General features: G+C 42.7%; 1 protein-coding gene across 4 annotated transcripts in view; it reads left to right on the plus strand.

The window, feature by feature from the left end:
• ABLIM1 (actin binding LIM protein 1) overlaps positions 1-22,447 on the plus strand; it is a 238,280-nt gene that overhangs the window by 90,235 nt on the left and 125,598 nt on the right. The window contains exon 1 of one of the 4 annotated variants that reach the window (XM_064144335.1): positions 6,321-6,548. The exons of the other annotated variants lie outside the window; for them this stretch is intronic. Coding sequence (XP_064000405.1) covers positions 6,533-6,548 — 16 coding nt within the window. The 5' untranslated portion in view covers positions 6,321-6,532. Of the gene's footprint in view, positions 1-6,320; positions 6,549-22,447 lie in introns of those variants that run through there. 4 annotated transcript variants of the gene reach the window in all.

The raw sequence follows: 22,447 nt of genomic DNA on the forward strand, positions 1-22,447 counted from the left end.
TCAACTAGATCAGGCTGGCCAGAGCCCTGTCAAGCCTCAGCTTGAACAACTCCAGGGATGGGGCCCCAACCACCTCCCCAGGCAACCTGTTCCAGTGTTTCATTACCCTCATAGTAAAGAACTTGTTCCTAACATCCAATCTAAATCCGCTCCTCTCTAAGTTTGAGGCCATTGCCTCTCTTCCTATCACTGCAGGCCTTTGCTAACAGTCTCGCTCCAGCCTTCTCATGGGCCCCCTTCAGGTACTGGAAGGCTGCTATTAGGTCTCTCTGGAGCCACCTCCTTTCCAGGCTGAACACCCCCAGCTCCCTCAGCCTGTCCTCATAGCAGAGCTGCTCCAACCCCTTGATCATTTTTGTGGGCCTCACCTGGACCCACTTCATCAGGACCGTGTCCTTCCTGTATTGAGGGCTCCAGAGCTGGACGCAGAGCGCCAGGTGAGGTCTCACCAGAGCCAAGTGGCAGATTCACCTCTTTTTCACCTCTGATCTGCTGGCAATGCATCTTTTGATGCAGCCCAGGATGTGATTTGCCTTCTGGGCTGCAAGTCACACTGTCTGCTCATGTCCGTCTTATTACTGCAGTGTATCTCAGTTTAGTGTCAAGTATGTGTGCCTAGTGTGAAAGTTCACACAGGTGTTGGGAAAGCATGATCTGCTTTCTAAGGATTAGCAATAACATAAGCAGTCTGGAAGCCAGTTGTTATATCACTAATCCAAATGTGGGTTGAGAGATAAATGTTTGTCCATACCTACAGTCAGAAGATTACCCATCAGTGAGCTTTGTATAATTTTGGGGTTGCTGCAAAAAAAGTAGAAGGTGACCATATTTTCTCAGCTGTTTCTAAAGATAATACAGAGGCTTCAGGTGCTTTTTACATAAGTGTGTGTTACAGGCTTCTTAATGTTCAGAGCAAAGCCAAGTGTCGTTGTTTCCTTACTTTGTCTTGCAGTAAATGAGACATGACTCTTACTGTTTAATCTGCCACACTGTGCAGAATAGCACCCTACTAAGAAAATCTTACCTGCAAGCACTTCACAAAAGCAAATTTGTTTTAAGGAAACTAGACCTCTTAATAAATCAAAAACTGAGAAATGTTTTGTTCCTGAGGTGTCTAATTTGAAAGAATATTAGATGGAAGCATTCAGCCCCCAAATCCTGGCTGGTGGAAATGAATACACTCAGTATTTTGCTGAATCAAGTGACTGATGTGTTTGCTAAATTTTAATTTACTTTACTTTAAAGGAATGATGGCAAATGATTGGTAGGTGAGAAGCTCAATATGAGCTGTTGGTGTGCTCTTACAGCCCAGAGAGCAACCAAAACTTGGCTTGCAGCAAAAGAAGTGTGGCCAACAAGGCAAGGGAAGTGATCCTCCTCCTCTACTCCACACTGGTGAGACCCCACCTGGAGTACTGTACCCAGTTCTGGAGCCCCTATTACAAGAGGGATATGGATGTGCTGGAAGGTGTCCAGAGAAGGGCCACAAGGATGATCAGAGGGCTGGAGCTACTCTGCTGTGAGGACAGACTGAAGGAGCTGGGTCTGTTCAGTCTGAAGAGGAGAAGGCTCTGAGGTGACCTTATTGTGAACTTTCAGTATCTGAAATGGGCTACAAGAAAGCTGGGGAGGGACTTTTCAGGTTGTCAGGTAGTGCTAGGACCAGGGGGAAATGGAGCAAAGCTAGAAATGGGTAGATTCAGACTGGATGTTAGGAAGAAGTTCTTCAGCATGAGGGTGGTGAGACCCTGGAATGGGTTGCCCAGGGAGGTGGTGCAAGCCCCATCCCTGCAGGCATTAAAGGCCAGGCTGGATGAGGCTCTAGACAGATGTCCCTGCCTATGGCAGGGGGGTTGAAACTAGATGATCCTTGTGATCCCTTCCAACCCTGACTGATTCTATGATTGTAAACAACAATATTAGGTGCTGTTTGTATTCAAACCAGAATGACACAAGCTGCACAGAAAAGCCCAGCATAGTGGGAAAACCGTGGGTAGGACCCAGGCTACCAGGCACTGCTCATTTGTGGATCAGTTTTATTAAGAAGGATAATGTGATTATCCCAAGGTGCAGGATTGCAGGACCATAGTACATCCTAAGAAACAACCATGTTGTTCTCTGGTGGGTCTGTGTTTGCTCCTCTAAACTGTTTGAAACTTGTGATAGGGCAATACAGAGGATCTGAGGGGCCTTCATAGCTCCTTAACATCATACTAGCTCCACGTAGGGCAGTGTGGTGAGGAGATGGGATTGGCAACCTAAGATTGTTGCACAAGCTGTAGTATGAAGCTGTATTTCAGAGCAAAAACTGTGGAGGGTATGGAGAGAAGGCTTGAAAAGACTAGGAGGTTTACTAAGGGGTGCTGTAAGAACCTGTAGAGACAAAAGAGAAACATGTGCAAGAGCAGCCTTGCTAAACACCTTGTGTCTTTTTTGAGGCGCAGACACCAAGCTATTCACAAAGTGTAAGGAACAGTTTTGTCAGGTACAGGCTAAATTCTGCTCAGCGTTGTGTCTAGGTGAATCTGGCACTGACATCTGCAGCTCTGACCACCTTAGTAGTCTGCCTTTTACACTACAGTCCTTAAGAAGCACAACTGCCTGGGCTGTTTTCAGAAGATGGAAAATGTGTCAGCTGTCCAGATAGCTAAAGGAGAGACACCAGAGGACAAAGTTGCTGGTGCTGGATATGTTAATGAGAAATAGAAAGCAGGAAATACTTAATGTGTAGCTTTTGAGAATGCTTAAACTGGAAACTGTGGGCTTCCCCACCAGGGCCCTGGACTGCTGCAAGAAATCTCATGTCGACATTATCTGTTTCCCTCTGAGCAGGCACAGGATAACAATTAGAGCAGGTCACCTTTTCTCTAAGAGCATGAGAGAAGAAGATTTCCTTCCCGGAGAAGAGACTTTTGCAAAGTGCCATCCATAGTCAAGACTTCGTAGAAGTGATGGCTCTGAGCTGACAGTGGTTAAGCTGTGGAAGCCTGTGGCAGGCTTTCTTGTCAGAAGTATTTGTGCCAGGCTCTTTGCCAGATGCAAGGACATTAAAGGGAAAGTATTTTCCTGGATGTTGTTTAATAGGATGACTTTCCCCCTTTCCCTTTCTGTTTTCTAGCAGACTGGTCCTTTCTTTTGTTGATGAATGGGACATATAAATCGATTTTGAATAAGCTGTGTAAAAACTGTGTGCTGATACTGCTAAGCCATGATCTCATCCACGAGGAATGAGAGCAAGATAAAATTATGAAAGCCAGCTTTTAAAGTGAGAATAACAAATCTTAAATCATGACTAAACTGCTTAGTGTACTTCTTCGATGCTATCAATGTGCAAGAAAAAGCAAAACAAAGTGGTTTAACTCTTTCCCTTTCTGGAGAGACCTCAGTACAACTCTCATCCTGAATGCTCTGGCAGGTTTTCACCATAAAATAACAGCAACTTAAGCATGTTGTGTAGCTGTAGTGTACTCCTTGCAACTCTTCCACTCCCACTGTGCTCAAAGGAGACTTTCAATCTCATTTGTATGGTGCAAAAGGTTATTTAAAGAAAAAAAGGTTATTTTGCTTTCCTTTCAAATAGGCATCTCTATGTAGCAATAAGTGGCAGGGATTTGTTTCTAGATTGATACCTGTTTATCTTTTATCTCTAGTTTAGGATATCTGAGCAGATTCTGCATTGTGCTGCAGGGTAAATTTTAGTCTTCAGGCTTAAAACAATGTGATTAAAACCAAAATCCATCCTGGTGTAAGAAGGTTTTTATTTACAATACCAGCATCTGCTCTTTGCATCTTGTTTCTCCAAGAGCAAATTACATTTGACTCATAAATCTCCAGTATAATTTACTGCAGTCTGTACTTCAAAATTTGTTTTTATGCCTAACATTGTGGCTTTCCATGGCTGAACGAGGTGAGGAAAGGCTCCTGTTCAGCTGTGGGTGAGATGAGATACAGCAGTGCTAATCCCTAGCACATGTGAAAAATGGATGTAATGAACCCAGAGAACAGAAAGTCCAGATACCAGCAGGCAGCTTCTGTGTCAGCAGCTGCGGGAACAAAAAATGTCTTATGATCATTGCAGGCCTTTGGAGGATACCTGAGGGTCACAGGAAGGGGTTAACAATATCCATGCATGTGTCCCCACAGCCTGTGCACTGCCCTCCAGATCAAACATTTATGAATGAAGGTCAGATGTGCGTCTTCCACAGGCGTCCTGAAATGTTTACAAAATACTGTTTGAAAAAGAACACAGCCAAGGCTGAGTTACAACCTGACATCTCTCATGTGTCAGAAATGTGACAGAATGGATTATGCCTCAGCACTGGTGGGGTTCAGCCTGGCTCCCCAGTTGAGCCTCAGATGCTATTAATAGTAACACACTGAGTCATAGAAGCAAGAATGTCAGCCTGCCTGGGCTGTGCTTTTCTTACACGTTAGGCTGCTAACAATAGAAAGCCAGTCTAGATTTGTTAGAATAGAGTAACTATTTTTTTCCCCATGCATGTGCCTGAATCTGTGTCTCTCTTCCTCTCTCTCTCTCTTAGTTATTTGTTAAAGAATGCCACTGATAAGAGAGCTCTTTGGAGTGAGGTAGACTGGCTTGTTTCATTCCTTTCTGTCCTTCTGGGTGGCATTTATGCAAAACATTTAGAATTTATTTACTGCAAATATTGTTAACACTGCATGCCTGCTCGGATTTTTTAATTTTTTTTTTCCAGCAGGTATCAGCCATCTGCTGCTCTATCTGGCTGATGCCTGAACATTGGGTTTTTTTTAATGTTAATTTCTCTCTCCCTACAGACAGTAACATTGAGACGTTGAGAAGGAATTCCCCTGGGCAGGTGTAAGCTCCAGCTCAAGCCCAGCTCTCAAAAACCAGGGGTTCCTCCAACTCAGGGCTGAGCAAAGCTTTTGCTTTAGGATGCAGGATAACTGTGATGTAACCTAAAACACGTTTGGCACTCGGCTGTGGTCCAGTGGAAGCTATAGTCTATTGAATCTGCCTGTAGTCTAGCCCATGGTATCTTTATACTTGACCCAGTTCACTACCACCGGGGTCGCCTCTGGCTTTGTCAAGGCAATACATTTCCCTTTGTAATTTTCTCCACCTTTAACCCACAAATGCAAAAATTTACTGGCCAAGCAAAGGAGTGATGGCATGGGTTTGTAATAGGAAGTCACAGGTAGCTAGCTGAAGTGAGGAATGAAGTCAGCTACAAATAAGGGAAAAGTGTCATATAGTCGTAGCGATCATAGAATGGTTCAGGTTGGAAGGGACCTCGAAGATGATCCAGTTCCAACCCCCTGCTATAGGCAGGACACCTCCCACTAGAACAGGTTGCTCAAGGCCTTATCCAACCTGACCTTCAACATCTCCAGGGGGGGAGCATCCACAACCTCCCTGGGCAACCTGTGCCAGTGTTCACCACTGTCACAGTAAAGAACCCGTTCCAAATATCTAGTTTAAATCTCCCCTTTGCTAGTTTAAACCCATTACTACTCATCCTGTCATTACAAGACCTTGTCAGTAGTCCTTCCCCAGTCTTCCTGTTGTCTCCCTTCAGATATTTTAAGGCCACTATAAATTCTCCTTGAAGCCTTCTCTTCTCCAGGCTGAAGAGCTCTGGTTCTTGTAGTCTGTCCTTATAGTGGAGCTGCTCCAGCCCACTGAGCATCTTCGTGGCCCCCTCTGAACTCACTCCAACAGTTTGATGTCCTTGTGTTGGGGGCTCCAGAACTGCACACTGTGCTCCAGGTGGGGTTTGACAAGAGCAGAATAAAGGGGAAGAATCCCTTCCCTTGCCCTGCTGGCCATGCTTCTCTCTTCTGTTCTGCAGTCAGAAGGCATTGAGGGACTATTTATGAGAGTGTTTTGTGGTCTAGTAATTGGCGTGTGATAGCAGCTTTAAAGTGAAACCAAGAGTGGTTAAACAGTTCTCTCCATAGAAATGCCATTGTGCCTCAGCACTTGCCTGTGCTCATCTTTTATTTCTCCTCTTGATCCTGGTTCAGTTTGAGTAAACAAAATAACAGGAGATCTGGAAACCTCACTCCAGCTTTCTGTGTGTCTGAGCAGCTCTCCTCTCTCCCGTCTCCTGACTGGCAGTCGGAAGCAAATTACGTTGCCAGCTCCGTTCTGCGAGGGCAGAGGAATGCAAGGTGGTGTCAGAGGCTGGAAATGAGGCACAGTGGAATTCGGCATTTGTTCCGCAGCAGCAGCTGTAGCTGGTTGCTTCAGCACAAGGGGCAGAGTCCGCATGCAGGGTATGAGCTGCCGTTAGCCATAGGCAAAGACCACAGTGGAGGAAGATAGGAACCACGAGAAGAAAGGAGGCAGTGAGGAGCAATCCAACGTGATCAGATCTTGGGGGAAACCTGACCGAGGAAAAGAATTCTCTGGATTAAGCTGCCTTTTGGTGTTTTTTTCTTGTGTTTAATTCAATCCACCTCAGTCAAACACTGCTGGAGAAACGATTGTGTTTAAATTACTTCAGCTAATTCTCGCTGCTTCCACTACGAAGAAAATTTGTTTGCCATGGTGAAAGAAAAAGGTAATTATGTTTATGGGTAGACTGGAGTTGAAACGACCTAACATACCAGCCAGGATCACCTAAGGTTTAAACCTTCACATTTAAAACAAAGAATGCTTTGATTGACAGTTACTGCTTTCCTTTCTATAAAACTGATGTGCCAAAACCTGCAGTGGGTGGCACTGATTATCTTTGTGGCTGTTTTAATAAGGGTAGGCTATGGAACACACCTAATCTAGGGAATTTGCACAGCTGAGTTCCTTCAGTTTGTACATCTGTTCTTTTGGTGTCATTTAACTCGAGTTTGCTGTTGACTATTTTACCTTTATTTGCTACAGTTCAAAGAGCTTTGACCACCAAAGCAGTCAGCTTAAAAATTTGAAGATAAACAGTGATTATATTCAGCAAGTCTGGACTTATAAGGGTCATATTTTACCTTTTAATGAAAAAATGGATTTGGAATTTTGCAGCAGGAAATTAAATCTCAGTTTCAATTACCTGTAAATACCTAGGATTAAAATTTTAAGCCTCCCACCGAAGTATTTGGTAGTTACAGAACTTAGAAATGGTTGTGGGGTCTTTCCTTGCATTAATAGTGGTCTGAAATATATATTGCATTACAAAAATGTGAAATCTATTCTAAATTGTACTTCAGCAGTGGCTTAGATGTGGGTTTGGAGGACTTTGTTATCACAGAGAGCTTTGGGCTTTGTCTCTGTTTTGTGAAGAGGAGGATCTGTGTGCTTGTCTTTTGAGGATTCTGTAAAAGTTGATGTGGGGTAAATTCAAAGTGGGGAAGAAACAGAAATAAGTAGTGAGCAGTTTTTCAACTCTGGTCACCCATGTTAAGCTTTTATTAATACTACTGTAAATAGAAGGCGGGGGGGAAGAGTGAATGCAGCTTCATAGATATCTATATTGAAGCAAGCAGGACAGGTGCCTTCATGGCTTGCTATAGTGTGGCAGATGTGTCAGGAGAGTTCTACTCATAACCATTACTGATAATTTTTGTTTGGCCCAGCATACATACTTTTGGCTACTTAGCAGGTTCAAGATCTATTCCTTCAGATTTCCAGGACCCAGGTGAACTGCTGACATGCTTCCTTGCCTCTTCCCCCCCCCCAAATCCTTGCATCTGCAGGTTTCAGGCTCATTTGAATCAAGTATACCTCTCACCTTACCAGAAAAGTGTATTCTTCCAGCTTATTAAAATTGTTGTTTGTTCTCTGAGACAGATTTTAAAACTGGGCTCCTGATTTTCTTGAGGCATACATAAGCTGTGAGTAGTCTTTTTAGCTCTGCATTCATTTTCAGTACTCTTCTGCTCCCCGCTCAACTGATGCACAGCTTATTGGACTCCTTGTTACATGGACTGCATTAGGAGTATTCTGTAAAGTCAATTTTAAGCATCTTCAACATGGAAAGGTGTAAGAAAATTACCTGTAAGAAAATTAAAGCAATTAAAATATTTCTAAATAAAAAACTTGAGGGAGAAAACCTCCTGGAATCAGTGAATGGTTGAAAATGTGCAAAAAAGTAGTGTTTTAAATGGCTTCCTTTCCTCCTCCCCACCAAGTTTAATGCATTATTTACAGTGGCTATTAATATTGATGTTGGGTGTAAATGTTTTTTTCTCTCTGTTCACACAGATAAGTGAATTGAAATAACCAACTGCCTTCTTTAATTTTCTTATACAGTCACTGATAGGCCATATCTCATGACTGCAGATTCAGAAAGGATAGCATCTAAGTGTTTTGCTGTTCTAGTCTATTACTTTCAAATAATCCCTCTGACAAAGTTGTTCTTCATTATTTCTTCTTAGTTTCTTTTTTCTTTGTGCTCTTTTTTTTTTCCACCTCCCCCTATGCAGCCTTCCCCATTTATGTCAGAAGGTCAGGAGTTGCTGATACTTTGGAGCTGCTGCAAGTAGTGCTCTCCAGAGCGCCAGTCTTACAAGATGCAGGCCAGTGGAATACAGCTGGTACCTTCTCTTTCAGCCACAGCTGGCACTGCTGTCTGGACAAGCTGAAAATGCATTCAGTCCAGTGTCATTTCATAAACATGTTAACCAGGCACTGGAGGGGCTGGTTCCAACAAGAAGAAATACAATTCCAATTCACTGAATTGCAAACCAGTTAGTAACAGTTTTTAGCAAATTAGCATGCTTCATTATGCTCATATTGGAGAATGATTTTAGTGTCTGCCTGGTTAGTTCATACACAAAAAAAATTCCTGAGGCCAGGGTGTTTTCTGCTGACACCAAATGGCGCTTCCTAAATTACATCTGACTGATACCACATTTCCATGTCTCTGGCTGTGTACTTATCTATTTCCAATTATAAGCCCTTATTATCTAGTTACTTGGCTAAATTATTATCACTGTGTTGCATCCAAAGGCAGCTTTCTCTCTTTATATCCTTTGAGAGAAGGTTTACATATGCATATGAGGAAGAATTTTTTTCCCTGTGAGGGTGACAGAGTGCTGGAACCAGCTGCCCAGAGAGGTTGTGGAGTCTCCCTCTCTGGAGATATTCAAGAACAATCTGGATCTGTTCCAGTATGATCTGCTCTAGGTGATCCTGCTCTGGCAGAGGGGCTGGACCAGATGATCTTTCAAGGTGCCTTCCAGCCCCTGACATTCTGTGGTTCGCTGATGTGCGTGCTTTGTTATTAATTCCCTTCTGCAATTTAAAAACCATATTGAATAATCTGTGTTCTTAGTGCTCCTATGTTGAAGTCAGTGTGTGAATGGTGAGCTTGTTGACCATGTTGCTGGGTGGTTTGACTGTTGTAGCATAATCTTTACCTCCATGGGAAGTTCCATGCTAACATGAGAAAGAGCTTTTTCACTGTGAGGGTGATGGAACACTGAACATGCTGCCCAGGGTGATTGTGGAGTCTCCTTCTCTGGAGATATTCAAGACCTGTCTGTGGTAGGGGGGTTGGACTGGATGAGCTTTCAATGTCCCTTCCAGCCCCTAACCCTCTGTGATTAGTTCATGTAAGCCAAGACTTCTGACTCAATTCTTTATTTCTTGACCACTTGATAGGAAGACTCTCCTAGCATTCACCATGACAGTCTGTGACACCATATTGGGAATCAGTTTTGTACCTAATGAGATCTTGGATTAGATCATACATGGGCAAATCCATGAAAGGAGAATAGTGTATATCCCATGAAAGGAGACTGGTATATATTCATGCCAAAATTCTACATGCTTGGAAGAGTGAGAGGAAAAAACAGGAGGGGTTACAGAGTTTTTTGGGTTGAGGAAGCAGGTACAGAGGTTCTATCATTTCTGTTGTTCACATACTGATTCTGTTGAAGGGTAGGTGCTGGCACCTACTGGGTACCATGCTGCAGCTAGTTGATGTTTCCATGTTCTCACAACTGTCTGTGAGTATTCAATTGGTGTTGACTTTTCCAGTAAGCAACACAGAAGATGTAATTCATCAAAATGTTAACAAGTTTTCCTGTGCAGTTTAGCCCATGGTCTAGTTCAGTCTTGCAGACAGACTTAGTTATCTGTTGTTTCTTCTTCATACTTTTGATAAAGCATGATACCAAGAGTTGCTAAAGCATGACACTATGCTTACAGTAGCTCCAGTCTTGTTTGTTTTGTCTGTGCTTACATTTGCATAGCCAAGGAGCAGTAGTCTCCATTTTGTTGAAAATGAAGCTACTTTAGATGGGATTAGCCTTGGAGAGCATGGGAAATGTTATCTCTGTGTTAAAGGTATTCTCAATCTTGGACATTGCCTTTCTGTGTACTTGCAGTCTTAACAGCTATTCCCAATGTGAATCAAGAAAATGTTTAATAATTAAATTTGGTTGCTGGCACAGTCTCAGTGTCATGGTTGTTAATGAAACATAGTCTTGATCTGAACTCATGACTTTGGAACTTTTGACCCCAGGTGACCTGGGAAAACCTCCAAGTTTGTTGCTTTTGGAGCACATGACAAGATTATGCAATAACACGTTGGCAGGGGGAGGACTGGGGAGCTTTATTTTCTTTTCCCTTCAGTTTACTTACTTTTAAACTCAGTTCTGCTTGATGGCTTGCTTTTGGTGATTGGCACTTGTGGTCTTGTTTTGATTTAGTCAATGTGCTACCTCGTACAAGCCACGGAAAAGGCGTTTTGTAAATACACGTATTAGTAGCTGTTAAAAATAATACTCTTGTAGTTAAAGCGGTAAATGATAGAGCAGTTCTGTGTTAGAGAGTCTTAAGGTGACCTTGGGGAAGTAATTTGATCTCTCCTTGTGTTAATCTGTAAAATGAGGATAAGAACATTCCTCTTGTCTGCCTTGATTATTTGTATTAGAAGTCTTTGGAGCCGAGTGTTTCTTTTTACTTCATTTCACAGCTACGACAAGGAATTCTTAGTCCTGAGTTTTAACTGCTTCTGCTTGTACAAAACGAAGTCCAGTGGTAGGTGAATATCTTAAAAACATTTGATTGTTTCCTAAAGACTGCAAAGGAATTATGTTTTTATTGGCAAAGTTAGGGTGCTGCATATTTCTCTTTCTAGATTTATTTATAACACTAAGTTTCAAATTGCAGTTCTGGTCTGCAGCACTGATAGTGAGAGAAACAAAAATAACCAAGGAGATGCCAGCTAAGGCACTGCATGTTTGCTGGAGTTAGTGTCTTTTTGTAAATAGCACTTAGTTCACGTGAGAGGACAAATATTCATAGCCAAAGAATCATAGAATTAACCAGGTTGGAAGAGACCTCCAAGATCATCCAGTCCAACCTAGCACCCAGCCCTAGCCAGTCAACTAGACCATGGCACCAAGTGCCTCATCCAGTCTTTTCTGGAACATCTTCAGGGACGGTGACTCCACCACACCCCTGGGCAGCCTGTTCCAATGGCAAATCACTCTCTGTGAAGAACTTCCTCCTAACATCCAGCCTATACCTCCTCTGGCACATCTTGAGACTGTGTCCCCTCGTTCCATTGCTGGTTGCCTGGGAGAAGAGACCAACCCCCACCTGGCTACAGCCTCCCTTCAGGTAGCTGTAGACAGCAATGAGGTCAGCCCTGAGCCTCCTCTTCTCCAGGCTAAGCAGTGGAGTGTTGCAGTGTTGCAGGGCTCCAGTGTTGCAGCCCTATCGTGCCTGATGACTTCCCCTGTTTCCCAGTAGTGAAATTCCATGCATTCCTTGCATGCCAGCTGCCTATAGGAGCCAGCTCTCTGAATATATGATGGCAGTTTATTTTATGTTGAGAAATGGAAGAATTTCAGCTGTTGATCTCCCTGGAGGGGAGAGCTTTAAGTGGCTTTAGTCATTAAATATTAGACCACGGAGTTCATGGGTTCAGGTAGCAGCAGAGGCAGTTAAGCTGTTCCTCTATCTGAAATACTGAGTGTCATGGACCAAAAAACACCAGTTTGGAGTAGGGGACATTCAATGAATTTAATTTGATGAACTTTTAGTTACTAATTCTGGTGTTGAAAATAAAAGCAAGCAGGCATTGGAGAAGCTCACCTCAGCTTTTCTCTGGACACTTCTCCATCTCCTTTTTTGTTTTTCATTCCCCTTGCCACAAACTGTACTCAGTGCCTTCAGTGAGGTAAGAGTGGCATAGGAGGCTGGGGTTAGTGCAATACACACTTTCACTGTGTCAAGGTTCTTTAAAGCTTTGCCTTTGATTTCTCTTCCAAGGAAAAGAACCATGTAAGTTGTAGTCAAGTCTTTCATGTTCAATCTAACTAGCAGATCTTTGGTAGTGAGGGTGCTGCAGTGGTGACTTGTGTAGGAGGTGGTCTTGGAGTGCATTGGGCTGACCACAGTTGAACAATGGGAACAATAATGCACTAACCCCGGGCTCCTGTGCACTCCTTTCATTTCATTGCTCCTTTTTCCTTTCTGTCCCTGCTTGGAACACTTGATTTGGCTCAACATTTCTTCTGCCATGCTGGCCTTTCTGTGCTAGTGTTGTCTCCTGTGTGTCTGCTGTTTTTCAGCACCTCTGGTGCTCTGGCATCTCTCTTGCATCTCCTGCTGAGTGTTTGCCCTTTCAATGTTTACTGCCTCTTTTTATATATGTATATGTTTCTCTAGAGGTTCTATGTGCTTCCTTGGTTCTATTTTGATGTGTAATGCATCCATTTTGTCTATCAATGAGCCAGCTGGAACCAACTGTGGCCAGCCCAATGCACTCCAACACCACCTCCTATACCAGTCACCACTGCAGCACCCTCACTACCAAAGACCTGCTAGTCAGATTGCACACAAGTGACTAGACTATAAATCATATGGTTGTTTTCCTTGGATGAGAATTCAAAGGGAAAGCTTCAAAGAGTCTTGACATGGTGAGATTGTGCATGTTTAAAATACATTGCACTCTATATTTTTTTCCCCAGAAAGGAGGTAGGAAGCTTAGAAAGGAAGAATTTGCATGTCAGGATGATAATTTGGCCTGCTATTGTAGAAGTGTAAATTCTTTTCCCCTGGTATGCATTAATTTTTCTATAAAAAGACTAAGTTCCATTAATCAAAATGTGTAGTGCCCTTTGGGTGGGAGAAGCCAGAGAACAGAATTTTGTTGTTTCTAGGGGCAATCCATAATTTAAAAAGGATTATTTATTAAAAAAAGTTTCTTTAGGTTTTCTACCTAGAGAAGAGTCAGTATCCCCAAAAGGATGACTAATCCTTGCCTGCGTTGAGCCTGGGTAGCTTTCAGGCTCATGAGGGATCTGGCTGAGGAGAACACTTAGGCATTGTTTTAGCTTATTCTGTTCAGCAGACTATCTTGTTGAGTCTAATTGAATCACTGGGATTTAAGCTAAGTAAGTGCCTCAGTGTTGGCTCAAAGTTGAATTGCATTGTTGGAGGCTTTCTGATGTTTCTGCAGCAGAGTCATGCATTTTATTTAATGGCAGTGATTTTGTGATGTGTGTTAACTGTGTTGTGTTGTAGACAAACAGCTATGGGAGAAATAATCCTGGCTTCTGTATGGACTTGTCATAAAGTGCTATAAATCCAGTTATAGGATGGACATCTGGTGCACTTCAGTCATGTATGTTATCTGCTGTTATGTGCATAGAGGCAGGAAAATAGAAGCAGGAAAGATTGAGGAATCTCTTCAAAGCTGTGAAGAGAGGAGTGTTAAACTGAGAGTCAAGCCAAGCAGTGCCAGCTGTTGAGAAGTGCAATGCTGTTGCACTTCCACTCTAGGAGAGCCTAGCAGGCAAGGTTCTGTAAACAGTGTCAACAAGAGAGCTCCCTAATTCCCAGTGCTGTTAACACCAGCTTGGTATCACAGATGTTAGTTGAATCTCCATGGCAGTATTGTGGATCTTTATATTAGTTCAGGACCTGGTACAGTAGCAGATCTTAGAATGTTATCAAATTAAAGACTTGATCCAGTATAAACTCAACCTTGCAGAACAGCGAGGGTTATCCTTTATTGCTAGTGGGTCAAAACAAAGTCAATAAATGGTGTATTTGTTCAAAGAAGCTGTTGCCTTCTTTTTGTTGTCATAGTTGCTGTAGTGGCTGTTATTAATAGTTACAATAATAAGAAGAATTTGCTCCAATGGCACCTCAAAAGAGGATTTGGTGAATATGAGTGTCTCCTTCCTCTCCAGGACTTGAAGTGCTAGCCAGAGGAACAGATTATGAATGTGTCAGTCTTGAGTGCTTTCTCTTTGATAGACCATTTACCATATAGCATTAAAAGATGATGGACTTTGGGAGCATGCTATTATTTCTTGTTAAAATAATGCACCTCAAGGAATTGACTTGGATGCTGCAAATGTATGTAGGGTCTAGGTGTCAACACAGGCAGTTAACCACAGGACAGGGGCTCTGAAATGTTTGATTCATCAGCTCTGTACATCACAAAGTGTCCTGGAAGTCAGGAGCCACGTGAAGATTTATGTTGCTCATGAACGTGGCTGCCTGGATTTCATTTGAGGCTGTGTAGCTTGAAAGCCTTTAAAATGCAAGAGGTGAAGGTGGTGCTGAGTGATGTGCATTTACAAGATCCTTGATTGATTGAGAGTTTCAAAATGTTTCAAAACAATGACTGAGGACAGGTCTTTGCAGGGGTCCTGTACAAAACCCTTGGTGAGACTGCTGGTGGTAACTGAGGGGAGATTGATGTGCATACAAAAAATAAGAGAAGGCCTGTCACAGAATCTCTGGTACGAAGTGCAATGGTGATACATCATTATAATGGTGCCAAAAGGTATCTGGGAGACCACTGTCTTAAAGAGGTCACTGAGATCAGTGGTCTTCCTTAGACAATCTCATGGTAAACAGTGAGAGAATTGGGTTTTAAAACTAACGTTTTGATATTGACTTATCTCAAAAGGGAATTTAATTCACAGCATCGCAGAACATCAGAGATTGGAAGGGACCTCCTGAGATCATCAAGTCAAACTCCCCTGTCAAAAGCAGGATCCCCATGGGTAGTCCTAGGGGAACAGGAATGCAGCCAGGTAGGATTTGGAAGTCTCCAGAGAAGGAGACTCCACAACATCTCTGGGCAGCCTGTTCCAGGGCTCTGTCACCCTCACTGTAAAGAAGCTTCTCCTCATGTTGAGGAGAAACCTTCTGTGTTCCAGTTTGTACCCATTGCTCCTTGTCTTATTGCTGCTGACCAGGGAAAAGAGATTGGCCTCCTCCACTTCACACCCACCCCTGAGATATTTGTACATGTTAATCAGATCCCCTCTCAGTCTTCTCATCTCCAAACTAAACAGCCCCAGGGCTCTCAGTCTCCATAGGGGAGATGCTCAAGTCCCCAAGTCATTCTCGTGGCTCTCCAATGGACTCTCCAGCAGGTCCCTGTCTTCCTTGAACTGGGGACCCCAAAATTCCTTTTACTGTGTGGAATCCATTTGGCAGCCTCAAAAAGGAAGTATAGGGCTACATGAACTAGAGTTCATTGCTGCTGGCTAAAACCCCCATGTGAGCTGCTGTTCAGGTAGCAGAGAGGCAAGTTTGACATTTGAATGATATTCTGGGTAACCACCACTCATCAGCAAGCCAGAATTTCCATGCTGTCTGGAAAAAGCAATTGCTTTTTCTACTAACTTCAGCAACTTGCTTTCATGCAGCCTTGGGGATCCTTGAGGAATTGCAGTGAATAATCTAACAATTCTGTTTATTGATTCTTTCAAGCAAGATTTTGAGCCGGACGTCAAGTGATGCGCATGAGATGGTTGCTCAGTGTGCTCTTAGGAGCATTTGAGTTTCTGATTACTCTTGTCCTGTGTTAGGAAGCAACAAATCCAAACTACTGTTTTGAGATAGTGACTGTGATCTTTTTGTGAATGATGAGTGTGCTGAAGGCATAACTCGATTATTTTACCACTAACAAGACTGATAAACAGCTGCTATGTGTTACAGTCTTGCAGCTGCCAGATGCGAGAAACATTTGTTTAGCATGGTCCTCCAACTCTTCAGTATGAAGTTTTGAGGAGTGAATACTGCATTCAGTTTTGGGCTCCCAAGTTCAGGAGGGGCAGGGATCTCCTTGAAAGAGTCCAGTGGAGGGCTACAAAGATGATGAAGGGGCTGGGGCACTGCCCTGTGAGCAGAGGCTGTGGGACCTGGGGCTTTTTGATCTGGAGAAGACTTGGAGGGGATCTGGTCAATGTTTATAAATATCTGATGACTGGTGGTCAAGAGGGAGGTGATAAACTCTTCTCAATTGTGCCCTGTGATAGGACAAGGAAGAACTTCTTTAAGGGTCACAGAGCACTGGAACAGGCTGCCCAAATTGGTCGTGGAGTCTCCTTCTCTGGAGACTTTCCAGCCCTGTCTGGAGGCATTTCTGTGTGACCTGAGCTGGATGCATTTCTGTGTGGTCCTGCTCTGGCAGGGGAGTTGGTCTCGATGGTCTCCAGAGGTCCCTTCCTAACATTCTGTGATCCTGTGAATTGATTACCTTGAAATACTGTCTCTTAGCAAGTCAGTCATGTAAGTAAATGCCAAGAACTTCTGCAGCTATGATGAACATCTATAAGGGCACTCTCAAAACATCAGATGAGACACTCTGGACTCAAACTTCTTATCACACAATTTGTATCATGATCTACTTAGTGAAAAATTACTCTGTGATAACATAGAAATAGGGCAGAATAAATTCACTTTAAGCTTCTTCCCTTTGGTTTGCTAACCACTAATGAGTAATCCATCTGTTAACAATCATGGTGAGTAATGCAGCTTTTGATTCAAAGACTGGCTTAGCTCAGTCAAAATTTGTTTCAACATCATCTGTTTCACAGCACATCTTAGGTTGCTGTATACCTTATTGTAAGACTAGTGCTATTTCATTACTGAAAGTAGTTCAAGAGCTGCCTGTCACTTTCCCTGTTTGAGCTTAAAACAACTCTTGATAGTACTTGGTTAACAAACTGTTCATGAAAGGATTAGAACTTCATTCTTAAACAGTATTTGTTGGATATGTTATGCCATAAATACAATGGGAATCATTTTGCTAAGCAATTCTGTTTGTACAGTATAGATCCTAGAGAATGTGCTCTTGTTCACCTACCAAGTGGCCAAAGGCTGCTGCCATTTCAGACAAGGACAAATTCTTCTGAGTAGGCTCTGCTGCTTTTGTATTGAGAGCAGCATCAGTAAAACTGCTACAGCAGACAGAAAAGTGTCAGGTTTTCATAGGTCTTCACTTTGTCAATCAAAGAGAGAATAAGACCAGAGACACAGGGCAGGAGGATTAGTAGTACATCTTTCTGGATCTAAACCAGAACAGACTCTTCCCACAGTTCAGTCCTCCTTACTGTGCTTGCCCTGCTTGCTAAGCTCTAACTTTCATCCCACCAACACTCACACACACAAAAAAGGTGTGAATTAACATAGGGGAGAGCTGCTGGTGCCTTGCCCTGTCAGGATGAGTGCACTGAGCAGCTAGTATGCTCTCAGGTGTGTGTACTCTGTGTCACCATGATTAGGACACTGACCTTTCCGGTGCCAAAAGAGATACTGTCGTAGAGTGTTATGATTGCTGCTGTGGTCCTGTTTGCATCTGCTATTTTCAGCTGCAGGCTAATTGTAAGGAGAAAATAGCAATGCTTTTATGGAAAATATCAGAAAGCATTTTAAAATATACTAAAAAATACGAGATTTATGATTTTTAAAAACAGATAGCTACTCTGGTTAAATGCAGACAGTGGAAATAGTTGTAAGTCCAACTGGGATACTGGAGGAGTGATACAGACACATTTACTGCAAGAGAGAGTTTTTGCATTGTTCTTGGTATGATTTGAATGGCAATAGTGTGAGCAAGCTACAGTCCAAGAGTTTGCTTAGGCTTTTTCTTACATGTGCATTCATGCAGCTTACTTGTGTCTCTTTATGGGACTGCCTCCTTCTGGGATATCCTGGAATTCCTGCAGATCTCTGTCTGATACCAGTGCCTAGTGATTGCAATAGCTTTTTTATCTGTCCCTGACAGCTTGGAGGTTTGATTTCAGTCTCAGTCACTCTTGGCTGATAGGATTCTTACAGATTTAAGATTCAAAAACCAAGCTTGCAGATAAGCAAAATGATACTGCATTTTTCATCCCTTCTTTTTGATAGCTCTTTCAGTAACTTGTCAAAGCTGCACTGTGCTGGGCATTTACAAAAGAGGAATTCTTCAGAGAGTGTACAGGCTACAGGCAGGGCCTTGAAAACCCAAGGTTACAGACATTTTCCTCTGCAAGAAACAGAAAGGACAGGAGAAAATTACTTCATATCTCTTTACAAAAAGACCTTGGAGAAAAAGTGCTAAGTCAGATCTGGTTCTTGAACTTGATTCTTTGAGGTCTTTCTAGTGCCTTTTATTCCAGCACAACTGTTTTCATCACTTCTTGTACTGTGCACAGTGTCTATCTACCTCTGTTCTATACTGAGCAAGCAGATGCCTAGCAGGAGTGACAGTACAGCTGCTTGGCAGCATCAGAGACTTGAGGGAATTTTAATTTCAAAACCTCAAAGTTTTGAACTCCAAATGATGGCCTCCAAAGCCCTGTCAGGTGTTACAGAGTGAGAGGGCAGAGAACACTGCTGTCTGGAGGAAAACTTGGTTGTATTTACTGTCTTGGAAATCTCTAGCACATTTACTTTCATTACCAAAAGCAGAAAAAGGCCAAAAAAAACCCAACTCCAGACTAGGCAATAATTCCATGTTGTCTGCATTAGGCCACTCAATTTAGTCCCCATGCCTGTGCTGCTATGGGCACAGCATGATCTCTGTGCTGTGCAAAACCCAGAGGTTGAAGCCAGAAGTCGTGGAAACGGCGTGAAGTTTGAAGTTACACCTGCTTCAACATCACTCCAGGTTTGTTTCTGAAGGTACACATGCAAATGTGAAAACAACAAAAAATCAGTTAAAAAAAGCCCCAAACAAACATTTGCCCACATCCTCCCCTGTTTAAATTTAGAGCAAGCTGCTTTTTGCTTCAGTTTAGAGCAGAACTGAATGCAGCAGACTCTGCTGTGACCTCTGCTTTGCAGCATGCTCACAGCAAGGCATTTCCCAGAAGCTTCTTTCTGACTTCCAACAAAGAGCCAAAATATTCTGTGGCTTGCAGCAGGGACATGGAGTCTTGCCAGGAGGAATCTGCAGCTAAGTGTCACTTACTTTGAGTCCTTGATTTCCACACAGTTCTGTATTCAGGGAGAGAATCATCAATAAGGGAGGCTACAGTATTTATTTTTCTTTATTCAACAACTGTTACTCTTCAGGTAGCTCCTTTAATTTCCATTTCAGAAGGCTTTGGTGTGTGGTTCTTCTTCTGGATGATGCAGCAAAACAAATAACTGCTATTAAACCTTTGTACAATAATCTGCTCTACATAAAGTGTGACTCACAAGAGAGTATTAAACTGCACAGCAAATTAATTCCTTCATTTTACTCAGAAAGTGCCTTAGCTTTCTTTTTTCATATGAACATTAGGTGCTTATTGGGAGTTTCTATCTGTTTCTAATTGTTCCTTTTTCTTTGTAGATTTGGAATTATTTTTAGATGTCTTGACAGAATGCAGTAATGACTACTCTCAAGCTGGTAGAGTTGCTCAGAATTCACATCAACATGGTGCAGTTGCACAATTTAATGAAATCAGCACTGCATGATTCACAAGGGAGTGTAAGGACTGGCAACAGTCATGGTGGGACTTCTGAGCAGTGATGTTAGCACAGAGCAATAGTGCAGTGATGAAGACTGCCCCCCTCACAGAAGGTGCTCTTGAGGTTTTATTTCCTTTCCTTATTTTTTTCCTTCCTGAATTAAACAGTCTAATCCCAGTTGTTCCAGTCAGCAGTGTGCATGTTGCTCTGTGTAAATTGGATATTTAATGAGACATTGATTTGTCTTATTGGAAACCCAGATGAGCTTAAGAAGGCATTCATTATTCATGAATTAGTCCTTTAAGATGGTCTTGTAAGTAAGAGTGGAAATCTCAGCCTAGCTTGTTTTGGAAAGATGCTAGTGGAATGGGATTCATTTGAATTGTGTTAGTAGGTATCTGCACCTTGCTGGTGTCAGCTAGACTGATGGATACTCTTTGTTTAATCTTCCACAAAAAGATCCATGTGCTGGTTAGGCTAAGCTGGTTAGGAAGAAGTTCTTCACCATGAGGGTGGTGAGACACTGGAATGGGTTGCCCAGGGAGGTGGTGGAAGCCTCATCCCTAGAGTTGTTTAAGGCCAGTCTGGATGAGGCTCTAGACAGCCTGGTCTAGTGTGAGGTGTCCCTGCCCATGGTAGGGAGATTTGAACTAGATGATTCTTGTGGTCTACTCCAACCCTGACTGATTCTACAATTCTAAACTGATGTCACATCACATCCTGACATGATTCATATGTAGACAAGTAGCAGTTCATACCAGTTTACTGGAACTAGTAAACACTTGACTTGAGTGACTACCCACACAGTAAGTATAGACTTCATGATATGTGTATAAATATCTGAGAGCTTGGTGTCAAGGGATGGGGCCAATCACTTTTTGGTGGTCCACAGCAATAAAACAAGGATCAACAGCTACAAACCAGAATACAGAAGATTTCACCTTGACATGAGGAGAAACTTCTTTACAGTGAGGGTTATAGAGCCCTGGAACAGGCTGCCCAAAGAGATTGTGGAGTCTCTTTCTCTGGAGACTTTCAGAACCTGCCTGGATGCGTTCCCGTGTGGACTACACTAGGACATCCTGCCTTGGCAGGGGGGTGGGACTCTGACCTCTGGAGGTCCCTTCCAACCTCTAACATCCTGTGATTCTGTGATATGAAGGCAAATGTGAGCCCCAGCAGTAACAATGAATGTGTTGCTCGGGTAGCATCTCTTCTTCAGAAAGTTAATTTGCGTTCTATTAATTTGGAAGATAGTTGTGCTGATAATGTATTTGGATTTCAAACTTCATTAAAGGCAACACAACTCCTCAAGCTGGTGATAGGCCACTCACTTCTCAATGAATGCTGCTTCCAGAAATACTCATCAGGACTGACATACTGTCTTAGATACTTAGGCAACTCCATCCATCCTAGTGTTTGGAAACTTTATGCCCTATATTTATTCTCACAGTCAAGTAAGGCTGAGAGTGCTGTTTGAGCTGATTAACAGCAAGAGACACTCAAGACACAGACAAGCTAAAACATTCACATAACCTCATTTTAGGCTGATTGGTTACAGCTAAGAGAACTAACTGAACTTCACTGTCTGATTTTTAGTCCTTCATAGTCAGGAACATGCCATCCAAAGTGTCCAGAGACCCATTGTGGAGCAGGGGTTTGAACCTGGTTATCCAGCTCCTAAACTAATGTTCTAATGTTTTGTAGCTAATTATACTGGCTGGAATTTGCTACCATCCTAGTTATGATGCAGAGCCATGAATGTGGGGAGGGTTGGTGCAGGCAGAGCCCAAAATATTTGTGGTCTCAGTATGTGAATCCTCTATGAGGACAGCAGCCTAGCTTCTAGCTCAGGGCTTTCAGACCCAAAGCAGCTCTCAATTTGCGTACCCAGTAACCTGGCTGGACTTCAGTCAGAAACACTTAAATAGGCCACTTGTTTTTTCTTGAATTCCCTGCTCTGTCCTCACTGATGACTACAAAGGATCACCTCTGCCACTGAGAAGCCTTCAGTGAATTGCATATGTCCAAAGGATAAAGCTTGGATGCAAATCCTTGCAGGAGAACAAAAGTCAATTACTCAGGCTTGACCTACAATGCCAAATCCAGGCTAGTAAGACAAGCGCCATAATTAGCTTCAGTTAAGAGATCAGTCTGGAATTAGCAACCAGTAGCATTTGTGTTCATTTAAATGGCTGTGAAAGCAGAACTGGAAGGAAGTTGCATCACTGGACAAGTTTTCAAAACATGTATTTGCTCTCTAATAAAGAGCAAAAACTCATTTCAGATGATCACCAGAAGATCTGGCATGCAGAGTATGCTAAGATGTCTTCCAAATGTGGGTTTGAGAGTGGAAAATCACAGGTACAGATTTAACACCACACCATAGACTTCATAGGCAGCATTTGCCTAAATCCTTGATCCAGTTCTTTATTTGAGCAACATTAAAAGTCCATTCAGTTACCTCTTCTGTTGTCATCAGGCTGCCTGGATCTGAGAGGGAATTTTCCTTGTAAGAATTTAATCTGTTAACACTTGTCTTTCTGTCTTTCTGTCTTGTTGCATAAACTACATTTCCTTGGTTACAAGTTAATAGTTAATAGTCTCCTTTGGAAGAATAATCACTTCCATTCCAGAAATGGTGCTGCATTGCAGACTGTTAGATGAGGTTCACCCAAGGCAAGGCTTTCACTGGCCTCTTATTTAAATGGAGTTGCTAATTGAAACACTGGTTGGCATTGCCAGCTGCATTCAGTTTGCCAGTATGGGCTTGTCCTGGTTTTGCTGGGACAGAATCCTAGGCCAGCCATGGGCTGTGGGCCATTA

Source organism: Pogoniulus pusillus, chromosome 6, assembly GCF_015220805.1.
Source record: "Pogoniulus pusillus isolate bPogPus1 chromosome 6, bPogPus1.pri, whole genome shotgun sequence".
Lineage (NCBI taxonomy): Eukaryota > Metazoa > Chordata > Aves > Piciformes > Lybiidae > Pogoniulus > Pogoniulus pusillus.